Below are 12470 nucleotides of genomic sequence, written 5' to 3'. Positions count from 1 at the left end.
ACTACTTAGTCCTAATCCCAAAATAGAGACTTTGTATTACCTGTTTCCTCAGAAATTTGTAATGTATGATTTTACAAGTGGTTTTCTCAACACTACATTGTACTGCTCTATGGCATTGGTTCTCAGTCTTTTTCTACCAGAACTGCTTGGGGAAAACTGTCTATTTGTACCCAAGGATCAGTCATAGGTGACAGAGGGCTTGATCCTGCATTATGATAAGCAGCCTGCACTGTAGCTAATACCACCAAGCAGAGCAATTCTTCTGTGTCTGTAATGGGAATCTCTTGCTTTGCCCATAAAATGTACCACCTGGGAGGAATCTTGCTGTCAAATATCGGATGTCAAAGAAAGCAAGTGCTGATAGTAAGCAGTCTCAGCACAGTGAGCCAGCATTATTACAGTAATTCACCTTTTTATTGCGTGGGAGATGACGCAGTGCTCTGTTATGCTGGCTTGCTTTCTTTCAGCTCACATTTGCATCTCTTAAGTCAGAAGAAGGTTTTTCTCTAGATTTGTCAGTAAACCCGTCTGTTTTCCCTCATGTCACTTACATGCCTTCCATTGCTTTTATATATATATATATATATTGTAACTGCACATTTAAAGTTTTTATTTTGTAAATGATTTAATGTACAAAGCATTTTTTTTTTATTTTGCATGTTCATGTTGATGTCATCTCTCTAACTTTCATGCTAATTTGCCATGAACTTCAGTTAATACATCTTGCTTATCTTAAAATGTAATAAAGTCATTCTGATTAGTGTCACTAAGTGAATGGTTTATAAGTACTTGTAAAAATCCATGCAATATGGATTTACATTCTGGCTTTTTTGCTCACAGTTATCTAAATCAGACCTTTGCATTAAATATGTCAATTAGCTTGTCCTTTGAAACAAACGGTAAGTAAAAGCATTTTGGCATTTAAGTGAATGTTAGTTTGGTTCAACCTGCAAGTTTCATTTATTTCTTTGCCAAAATGAAGAATATTCATGTTTAAAATGAATATTTTTAAAAACAGTGGTAAAGGCATATATTACAGAATGAAGAAAAACTAAAATTCAGTTCAATATCAAACGTATAATTCTGAGCAAAAAGGTACTTATTTATCAGAATGTCTAGAGATACTCAGCATTTCTGTGGTGCTTGGCTTTTTCTCTCTCTTTTTTTTTTTTTTTTTTTTTAATCTGCGGTTAGGACATGTATGGATGCTTCAGTCGGAAACTGCTGAAGGTAGTTTGTCTTTTTTTTTTTTTTCAGAGCCAAACTTCATGATCTCCATCATGCAAGTTTTGCTGATGTATTAGAATTTTTCTATGCATAATGAAGTCCTGCACTCTTCTTGGGCTAGATTGTAGTTCCAAGACAGGTAATGATTAGGAACTGTACCCAAACGTGTGCAGGGAATGATTATCCATCACAGCATTTTTACTGTAAGAGTCAATATAATTTGAGATTCACACAGGTAGATTAGCTGCCCATCATACCAAATAGCTCTGAGTGGCACAACTGCAGCACCAGCAGCAAACTGTCAAAGATTAGCGCTATTAGAGAAATGTTTAAGATTTAAGATCCAGAATTGGAAGATGGCTTATATGTGTGCCTTCTTCTGTGTACTTCTTGTGGTCCAGGTGTGGAGGCAGTGGGACAGTTGAGTGTGCACAGATGAGCATGAGAAGTTACTGTGCTAAGCGTAATAGATGCTTTTGTATAGCTCTCTACATCACTAGTGAAATACTAGACAAATACAAAATAAGTTTGCAGTGTGTAGTGTCATACAGTAGAGTTGCAGGTGTTTAGTAATTCAGAAGATAAACTTCAAATGTTTTATTCAGCTGCAATTATCTGTAGCATTCCTTGGGTAGAAAGGTTGGACGTCACACAAAAACTCCATTTTAAATATTTCATCCAATCACTCAGAAGAGTCTGTGGGGGTCGTGGTAATCAGCTCTTCACTAATGAGGAGCATCTACCTTTTCTAATTCTTTAAACCCTCATTAAGTTGGAGGGTTTATGAAACCTAATTTATTTTTGACTGTAATTAATGCAACCTTTGTTCTTTAGTTCATTTCTTGAACAGCCCTTATTAAAAAATAAAAATTGATTAGACTGGGAAAGAAACTATACCAATAGCATGTATTTTAACCTACACTAGGGAGGTTCTGTCCTATTGAAATATCTGGGTGCTACTAGAGCTCTGCAGCACTAGGAAGTATGACAACCAATATACTACTTGGCAAAATGTTGACCGTATACAAGCTTATTGACCCCTCCTTGGGTTGTCTGGGTTGTCCAATTTATTTATTTACTGTCAGATGTGACCCTGGATATAGCCCTGGTCCTTTTATCAGCAGCTTGACTGGGTTGAGTCCTGAGCAGGAGCAGAGATTGCATCTGTGGAGAACTCTTCTTGCCTTTGAAATATCTGCAAAGCTGAAATTAAGCAGTAATGTATCATTACTCATCTCCCCTCCAGGTTCTTGTTCTCTTCAGATTCTAATTATGAACTGCAGGAAACCTCCATTTCAAGAGTCGGGGCAAACTGATAAGCAGTTGCCTCCACTGAGTAGTATCTGTAGTATTTGGGTTTTATGATTCTTACACTTTTAATGTGAAAACAGATAAAAAGTATGAAATAGCAAATGCCTGGTGGGATGCCAGTAATTGGGAAAATTGTTGCTTTAGGCAAATCGCAGTTCCTTTAACTCATGTTAGCAGCACAGCCATGTGAAGTTTGACGGTGTTTGTACATGTAAATACATTCTTGTTTCGTCTGTCATGTTAGCACCAAGAGTGTGTAAGTAGGTGCCATATTATCCTACATCATCATAGGCATTATGTTCTTGCTTTCCATTTTTGCATTGAAGATTTCTCTCTGACTGCAGTCAAGTCTAGCTGCTAATGTCTATCCAGAAGCAATTCCTCCCTCAGTGGAGAGCTTTTAAGTTCCTTCCTGGAAACAAATGATGTTGTTTTGACCTTTGGCTTTTTCTCAGAATAGAGATCCTTGTGCTGTATTGAGTGAATGGACATTTTTTGTGTAGCTATTTTTTTCTTCTAATCATGACCACACAAAACTGTGAGAAAAGTATATGCATCTCTAAACACAGCGTGGTGCTATTTTTAAGAAAGTAGAATTCCAAATTCAATTAGAATTCCTTATATTACAATTTTAATCTGTGATGCGGTGACTACTCAAGAACAATTAAGATTAATAGGCTTACTTATCCTCTCTGCAACACAAGACCTTCTTTTTCTGAAGATTGCTGTAGGCGATAGGGAAACTAAATACAGTGTTTCTCAAGTGGGCTTTGAAAAGTCACATATTGTCTTGTGATGATAGATCTTCATTTCAGTTGTTCATTAGTTTCATATTATATGGGCAACAGCTTTAATGTAATTCTGATAATCAATTCCATGTGTTGAATATTAATAGAAAATTTTAGAGATGATGATAGTAAAGAATAATAAGGACTTGTACTCTATTCTTTATTGTTTAGCCAAGTGTAATGAATGAATTTCCCTAGACTGCCATCTGCATAGTAGGTTAAGCTCAGCATACTTCTGAGCATTTATTCTTCCCTTCTTAAAAATAAAATTAAAAAAATCCATGCCTATCCTTAATAATAATACCAAATTGCTGTTTGCTAGTTTTGTATAAACTATTATAATTTTCTGGCACAAAATGTGAAAATGCAGACCTTGATAGATGTAAATGCATTTGTCATGCAATGCAAATGGCTCCAAGAAAATGAATTAAAACAACAACAACAACAACAAATCCAATGAGATCAACAGTACAAAGCCTGTGGCAAAATAATCATAGATAGCTAAAATAACGTAACTCCCCTCTGCTGAGCAAGTGTTAGGAAATGTGTAATTTTAATAATAATGTGTTAAATTACTAATAGAAGCTTCAGGCCAATTTCTAGCAAGTCCTTTGTGGATAACGAAAGTCCAGAAGTAGTAGAGAAACTGTTCACTGCTTAAACACTCAGGTGAAATAACAGAGTCTCTGTAGATGTTGTTTGTAGGTCTGAGACAACAGAGAAGGTGACTTGGCAGTTCCTCTCTTGGAGAGAGAAAGGAAAAACCAAGCACAGCATTTACCCTGCTCCCCTTTGCTGTGTTGCACTGGGTGCACTGGCTCTCTGGCTTGTGGGGATTGTGGATTTCTTCTCATTCATTTGCAATCTAAACCAAGAAAAGATCCCAAAGAGTCACTGGCCTTTCTCATGCAATAATTTGTATGTGCAGAGCAAATCTAAAGAAAAACATATTTTATATTGTAGATATGTATTTCTTTTCTTGCCAGTAATCGCATTATCTTCTCATCTCTCCAGAAAGAATGGCAATATGCATCTTATACAGTCTAACAGAAGTATACTAATACATTTTTTTTCTCTTTTTCTGACTTCAAGGCGAGGATATGCACAGCAAGAGGTAAGGCTGTTCCATAGTTACATTTAAATTACTAATTATATCAGCAAACTTTTCCCATACAAACCTGTGTTATGAAACAATGGCTATTTTAGAGACCGGAAATACAAAGTGGTTCAAAAAGCGTGTATGTATTCACGAGCTGTACTTTTCAGTGGTAGCTTGGAACCATTGTGGCACAAATGTAACCTCCAGGCCAGGAGACTGCTGCTTGACAGCCTGCCAAAAAGTTCCGTAGGGCATTGCTTCCATTGCTTGCTGTGTTTTACTACAGCAGATCTAATCATCTGCTGCTACCCACTGTCAAGGGCTCAGTACAGACATTTTCTGCAACCCACTGTGGCCTGTCCCTGCAGTGTCTTTCTTCCAGCAATGACTTACATGAAGAATTTTCTTCAGAAATCTAAATGAACTCATTCAACAATGACAAAGTTCTCTGACATGTGTTTCTATCATAAAGGTTGGTATTTACTCATGAACGCTTTATCATTTTTATTAGTCTTAGGATGAGCTTCTGGAGGCTGCTGTTCCTTATTCAGTAGTTTGTTGTGCTGTGATTTGGCCTCCTGATTTGCAGAGCTGATTTATGTCTCACAATTCAGCTACAGAGCTTCCCTGTCTCCCAGGGTTTGGTTTTGGGCTGAAATAGTGCCACCAAATTTTGGGAGGAGTGTTCAGATAACAGTATTGATCTCCCTGAATAAATCTGATCCTAATTTACAAAACTTCAAATTAATGCATATTAGTCTAAGTCATTTACAGAAAACTGGAAGTGCAGACTAATTAACAAAGCGACTGCTGAAAATGACCTGTGTCAACTATGATGCACCATGTAGATCTGTCAGTCCTCTCTGTGCGAGCTCCAGGGGTCTCTCTGCTCACCCCAGCATGCTATTCTCACAGTGTCCTGCAGAGTAAGGAATCACAGATAAACTGTAAAGAAAGTGAGATAATATTTCTCTATCTAATTGGGATTGTGAATTCAGGTCTATTTGTGGTTGCAAGGCATTCAGTTAAAAGCCACAGAAGTACAGAAATATAGATAAAGGACTGAAGTGATGGTACTGCAGCAGAAGCTTGGGGTAGAAGTCAAGGTACTTCAGGTTTTTAGTAGTTGAATTAGAGGCTTTTCTACAAACCCATAGGTTTGTTTTCTTCCCATTGTGGGGAATTTTTGTTTGCTGTTGTTTCCCTGCTTTCTATGGCACACACAACAGAATAATTCTATTGGGCTCTGATAAAAGTCCTTGAGCTAAATAATCTAGAGAATCACCACATAAACTGGAAAGTTGATTTCATATAATAAATAGTGGACTATAAAGTGATAATACAAGAGTATGTGCTCAGCAGTTTTCTCCTTCTCAGTGATTATGGAAGCACCCAGGTGACTGCCATATGAAAGGCTCTAAAGGACCTGTGTTGTTAAGATTTCTTTCCAATCTTAATTCTGACACAAATGACTTGTATTGTAATTGTTACTGCCTAATTAACACCTTTCTAATTTTCTTCTGTAGCAACAGCAGTTGCTGAGACCTTCTCTTCTTAGACCAGAGGTACCAGTATTTTTCATGTCTTAATTGAGCAATAACAGTTTAAACGGCTTTTACATTATTTCCCAATCAAACCTCATCTTTGCTGGGTAATTTTTTTCCTGACTGTCTTAGATGAAAAGAAAGGTTCTAACACTTGTTAATCCATTTATGTAGTTTTTAAATACCTGAAATTTATTGTCTCTTGTTATTTTGGCTGCTCATGGCTTGGATGGATATCCTGTTCGCTGAATGAAGAACTGGCTGGATGGCCGGGCCCAAAGGGTAGTCATGAATGGACATAAATCTGGCTGGTGACCAGTCACAAGTGGTGTTCCCCAGGTCTCCGTATTGGGGCCATCTTTGTTTAATATTTTTGTCAACCATCTTGATGAGGGGATAAGTTTGCAGATGACACCAACTTCTGTGTTGATTTGCTTGAGGCTAGGAAGGCTCTGCAGAGGGATCTGGATATGCTGGACTGATGGGCTGCATCCAGTTGTATGGCATTCAACAAGGCTAAGTGCCAGGTCCTGTGCTTGGGTCCTAACAACCCCATAGTGTGCTACAGGTCTGGAGAAGAGTGGCTGGAAAGCTGCCCAGAGGAAAAGGGCCTGAGGGTGCTGGTCCACAGGGGCTGTACATGAGCCAGCAGTGTGCCCAGGTGGCCAAGAAGGCCAGTGGCATCCTGGCTTGTATCAGAAATAGCATGGCTAGCAGGACTGGGGAAGTGATTGTCCCTTGTACATGGCACTGGTGAGTTTGCACCTTGAGTATTGTGCTCAGATTTGTGCCCTCACTACAAGGAAGATGGTGAGTTGCTGGGATGCCTTGAGAGAAGAGCAACAAAGCTGGTGAATGGACTAGAAAATAGGACACATGAGAAGCAGGTGAGGAACCAGAGGTTGTTTAGTCCAGAGAAAAGGAGGCTGAGGAGATACTTCATTGCTCTCTACAACTACCTGAAAGGAGGTAGTAGTAAGGTGGGTGTCTTTCTCATCTTGGCTGACAAATGTTAGGGCAGGAGGAAATGGCCTTAAGTTGTGGCAGGGGAGGTTTAGATTGGATATCAGGAAGAATTTCTTCACAGAGAGTGTGGTCAGCCATTGGAATAGCCTGCCCGGGCAAGTGGTGGAGTGGCCACCCCTAGAGGTATTTAAGAGATGTGTGGATGTGGAATTTAGGGACATGGCTTAGTGGTGGACTTGGTTGTGTCAGGCTTGAAGATCTTAAGGGTCTTTTCCAACCTAAATTATTCTGTGATTTTGCCCTTGAGCATCTTTAAGTTGCTCCCATGTGCTTCATCACACAGACGGAAAACTATCCTAGCTTCATGTCCAGATTCACAGAGAATAATTTCCTTGCTATTCAAGCATGATCTATTTTTTCAGATAACTGGTCAACTGATAATCGATGATTGTACCTGGAGATGAACTAAGCAGTTGGCCTGCCAAGTTAATGGAAGTATTAGTACGCTGCAGTGAAGTGCAAAGACAGTTCTTGTTTATAAACACAATACTTTCTGTTTCAAATCTTTTAGACACAATGTGATTCCCTGAATAAGCAAAGTGTATTTGCAGTGAGTGGATGGGAGTTTTATGCAGGGTAAGTGAGACAGCGTCCCACACCAGCAAGCGGCTACATTTAGCTGGCTTAGAACAGTCACTCCCAGGACATGCACCAGGGTTGGGGTCATTTAAAGCTTGTGTTGATTTCTCATTGTGGTTCTTGATGGATAACAGTGTTCCTTGAATTATGATAGTTCTTTTCTTTCTTTCTTTCTTTCTTTCTTTCTTTCTTTCTTTCTTTCTTTCTTTCTTTCTTTCTTTCTTTCTTTCTTTCTGTCTTTCTGTCTTTCTTTTTTCTTTTTTCTTTTTCTTTTTTTCACTTTGGGATACTGTTGTTTGTGTCTTTATAATCAGTCAATTGGTGTTCTCTCTCAACAGGAATTAAGTATGGAGTCTGGAATTGATCCAGGGCAGGAATACTATGGACAAGATTACTACAGTTATGAGCATGGGTACATTTTCATTTTTCCTATATATTTCTAAACATGCTGCTTTTCAAGGTTGGAGATGTTTATTATTACAGCGCCTAATCTGTAGACTTCCCTTCACCTCAGGATTACTTTAATCTTTGCATCCACTAATGAGTGTGCTGACAACAAAACTCACTTCTTGAAAGTTAAAGGGGCATCGTGTAACTCCCTACTTCTTCAGGAATCCAATTATTGCACCACAGTATGCATAGCCCATTTATCATGCCATTTTTATATTTTCTTTTTTATTTGCATATATCTGCTGTCTTGGAGATGAATTTACATCATCTCCTCCCCTTTTCTGGCTCACCAGCCTGAGTTCAGTGATACTTTCTGCTCATAGTTCCTAGCCAGCATCTGGCTTTTTACATTTACCTAGAAAACTATCATCCTGCCTTGTCTGGATAAAGTCTGTTTGACTGACTGCAAGCACTTAGGGATTTTGGCTATTCTCACAAGCTTGCAAGGATTCTCCAGAACTGATCCTAGAGAATCTACTCTTTCATCCCTCAGTTAAAAAAAAAAAAAAAAAAAAAAAAAAGATCAGGTACCTGGAAAAGAAGGTCACTACATCCAGGAGATCCCAGAGACCTCGCAGCTGGGGTTCCCTCTGGTTGTAATGGGCGTTGGACCAGTTGCAATAGTTTGTAGTTTGCACATTTGTAGATGTGTGTGGAGACACACATGAGTACATCTTTGCATGTTACAAAGAACTGATGGTGTTTTGCCAGGTATGAACTGCCTCAGTATGGGAGCCGCCGCAGACTGCTGTCTCCTTCGGGGATGTACGATGAGTATGGAGAAGTTGTGGTGGAGAACGATGGTGGCTACTACTACAGCCCACATGGATCAACAGCAGAAGAGGTAAGCATCTCTGGCATGTTGACTCTGTCTCTGCAACAAGTCGAAGCATTAGTAAACCTTATCAAATGGATTTTGTAATTAGAATACTCTATATAGACCAAATAAGCAGCTCTTCCAATCCTAATCATTTGCTGTTGTGATAACCAGTAAAGTTTGTGTCAGAAATGAAAAGGAATTGCAAAGTTTCTTTTAATATGCACATTAGTTTTTCCATTAATGTAGATTTCTACTTCAGTGAAAATCCACATGGCCTTAGGTAATTCCATTTTATGTTCTTAACTGAATGGAGTGTTACTAATATTCAGCCTATAACTGGCGATTTTCCAGTGAGAAAAATAGTCACCTAAACTAATTTAACATAAGGTTTACAACTGAATGTAAGGAAATTCTGAAATATCAGTGTCAGCCAGAATAAATGTTCATTTTTTAAACTTAACATTCAGAATTACCAGACTCTTAATCCATCACGTGTGTTTTTATTAAATGAGAAGAGAGAACATTTATGAACCAGTATTTTTCCCTGTTGCCAAGGCAAGGTACTTGTGGACTTGCAGCCTCTTCTACAAGTAAAGCTTTCTCATAACTTTGGTAAAAAGCTATTCTAAAACAAGTAAGTTAGTTTTAATCCTGGGAAAAAATGTTGCATTTGCATTGACTTAGACTATGAGTTTTTGTAATACCTATATTTCAAATTGTAATCAAGTTCCATTTTCATAATTTGCAGGGAATGAGTCAAGTCAAAGGTCCTTCGAGCAGAGGTATAAGCCAGAGAGCAGGGGCTCAAATAGAAGGTAGACCTTTAGGTGGTGGGATGGATCTAAGGCATGGCTCTGGAAGAGTATATAGAACCAGCCAGGGGAAAAGGAAACTAAAAGCAGTGATGCATTTAAGTCGTGTAGCAGTCAGTGCTCACAAACCAGTAGGAAGAGCTGAGTCTGCTCGTTCTCCATGGAAGAAAGCAAAGATATTCCCAATGATTCTGCAGAAAGTGAAAGCCAGTAGGAAAGATTCCAGTTATGCCAAGTTGATGTCAGCTAGCCAAGTGGTTGATGAGAAAAGCATGATTATCAGGGGAAGTTACTTCCAGAAATCAACAGATGACAGACCTTCAATGAGAAAGCTAAATCATGTGTTAAAACGCATTAGCATCTCCAGAAAATTTCAAGATGCAAGAGGAAAAGGAGAGGAAGGATATGAAAGAGATGAAGCAAAATCAGGAGTTTCAATAAGCATCACAGCAGAGAGCGAACATGAGGATAGTGATTATGAGAAGGAGAAGAAGAAAAAGAAGAGAAGAAGATACTCTTCAGATGAGTCATCAGTGGAAAGTAGTAGCTCTGGCTCGGAGTCAGAAGATAAAGACTATTTGAAAGTAACTCTGGATCAAGATGAAGCCACTGAAAGTACTGTGGACTCTGATGAGGAAACTGGGCATGACTTGGGGGATTCTGATGATGAGTCTGGATCCAGCTCCAGCAGTGAATCAGAAGAGGACTCTTCTGAAGAGGATGGTGACGAGGAAGAGTCTGATAGTGATGAAGATGATAGCCTCTCAAGGAGTTCATCTACACAAAGTTCATTCAGCAAATCGGGGACTAGTGAATCCAGCAGTAAAAGAAGCACTGAAAAGTCAAGTATAAAAAGTAGGAGAGGTAGCTCTCGGGGCAGAGTGAGGCGATCCAGCCAGAAATCAAGCATCAGCTCTACTGCATCAGGTACACGCTACAGGAAAGCTTCAGGATCCAGCTGTAAGAGCAAAACTTCCTCTGCCAGCCTTGAAATAGAACACACGATAGAAGAGGTTTCAGAAGAAGATGAACAAGAAGATACAGACCAAGTCGGTGCAAGCCCTGATGCAGATAACACAAACAATAGCGCAGTTTCTGAAACATCTGCAAATGCAAGAGCTGCTGCTAACAAGGAAGGCGAGAGAGGAATATCAGGAATTAATGATGAGGATAGTGAGGATGAAAGCACTGAAGAGGTTGGTACAGATGCTAGTGACAAGGAGAAAGCTATCAGTAAGAATGAATCTTCTTGTCTAGAAAGTGAAATCAGTGTTACTTCCAAAGGTACTGAAGGGACAACTAGTGCCCCTTCTAGCAAAATTGTTACTTACCCTGATACTGGGAATCAAAGTTCTGACACTATTATGAAAAGAAAGAAAATAAAAAAGATATCCCAGGAACACAGCCAGTCTCAGTCAGATGAGACCCTCAATACTGCCATTACGGAGTCAGAGACTGCTGGTGATTCTACGTCCTTTTGAAAAACAACAACAGTAGGTGGAGATTTTGCAATAAGGAGTGATCTTGTTTGCTGTGCCTTCTGTGTGGTCTTTCCTAAACAATTCGTGCTTGACTAGAGGTAGCCAAACAGAAAAAGGCAAAGCTTATTGCATCAGCATTTAAGTCTTTTATGCTATGTTAAAGATAGAACTATGGAAAACCAAACTAATATAATTCCTCTGAAAGATTACTCAGGTATACTTACTGATGGATATAGAAGGTCTTATTTTCATATAGCAATGGCAAGAAAGAATACTGTTCTTCCTCTGCTAATTTCAGTAATACAGTTAAAGAGACACTGTGCTAATTTTTACATTTAATCCTTTTGCATTATGTATATAGTGATGCAAAAGTACATGGCATTTTGCATTAGCTGTGATGAGTAGCTCAATAAGCGTGGTGGCACAAACCTGTTAAGAGCCCTGTGCTCAGGCAGGTTATGTCTGTGTCACAAAATAGCACTTACAGGAAGGAAAAGGTGCAAAACAGATGGGATTCAGTAGAGAACAGGAATGAGGATGAAGATATTTATGATTTAAAGGTCATAAATGGTTTCATCACATTTCACTACCATATAAGCATTTGTTAAACTTCACCTGAGTTCTCTGGTGTTCTCCCTATTTTCTGTGAGGAAAACTAAAATTACAGCACAGTAATATTCCCAAAACAGCTGGATATTACTAGCAGCACTGGGATTAAACTGCTTCTGGATTATGGGATTCAGGTATTGTTGATGTACAAGGCAGGAGTGCAGAGGTAGGTGTACAATGTGAACTCAATAAGGGGAAATGAGTTATATTTTCTAACTTCGGCCTTTCCCACTTTACTGTGTGGGGTTTGGATTTTTTGGGGGGGCTGTTTTTTGTTTGTGTTTAATAAATATATTAAAATTTTGAGATGCATAATGGCAAAGTATTGCTGGCTAACTATGTTCAGTATGTTGGTATTTATACCTTTTAAAATTCACTGTGCTGCAATATCTGAAGTTATTCAATAGAGAAATCTTATAGTACATTTCTGCTCAGAACGAGCATGATTGCCTAGGAAGGATTTCTGTTATTTACAACTTAAGTTGTCATCTTTGTGTTTTCGTGTAAGAAACAATCCCTGCATGATTTACTGCTTTGCCGAGCTCTTATCCGTGCTGCCAGCACACAAAGTATGAAAGCTTTGTATACACACCATCTATCTGTACTTCATCTGTCTTTTATCAAAAGCCAGAGAATTGTTTCTCAACCATTTATCCAAATAAGCAATAGAAAGCTTAAATAAAATTAAAGCTTTGAGCCAGTATTGGATTAGTCTTATGAGTAC

General features: G+C 38.7%; 1 protein-coding gene across 1 annotated transcript in view; it reads left to right on the top strand.

Moving 5' to 3' along the window:
* Positions 1–12470, top strand: part of PCDH15 (protocadherin related 15) — a 731645-nt gene that overhangs the window by 716519 nt on the left and 2656 nt on the right. Inside the window, exons 36-40 of the mRNA XM_082765483.1 lie at positions 4419–4440; positions 5952–5990; positions 7913–7986; positions 8736–8868; positions 9593–11020. Of these exons, the coding sequence (XP_082621609.1) occupies positions 4419–4440; positions 5952–5990; positions 7913–7986; positions 8736–8868; positions 9593–11020 (1696 nt within the window). The remainder of the gene's footprint in view (positions 1–4418; positions 4441–5951; positions 5991–7912; positions 7987–8735; positions 8869–9592; positions 11021–12470) is intronic.

Source organism: Aythya marila, assembly GCF_965140915.1.
Source record: "Aythya marila genome assembly, chromosome: 7".
Classification (NCBI taxonomy): Eukaryota; Metazoa; Chordata; class Aves; order Anseriformes; family Anatidae; genus Aythya; species Aythya marila.
The sequence above is the reverse complement of the archived record's forward strand: the minus strand, read 5'-3'. Positions and strand labels throughout refer to the sequence as shown.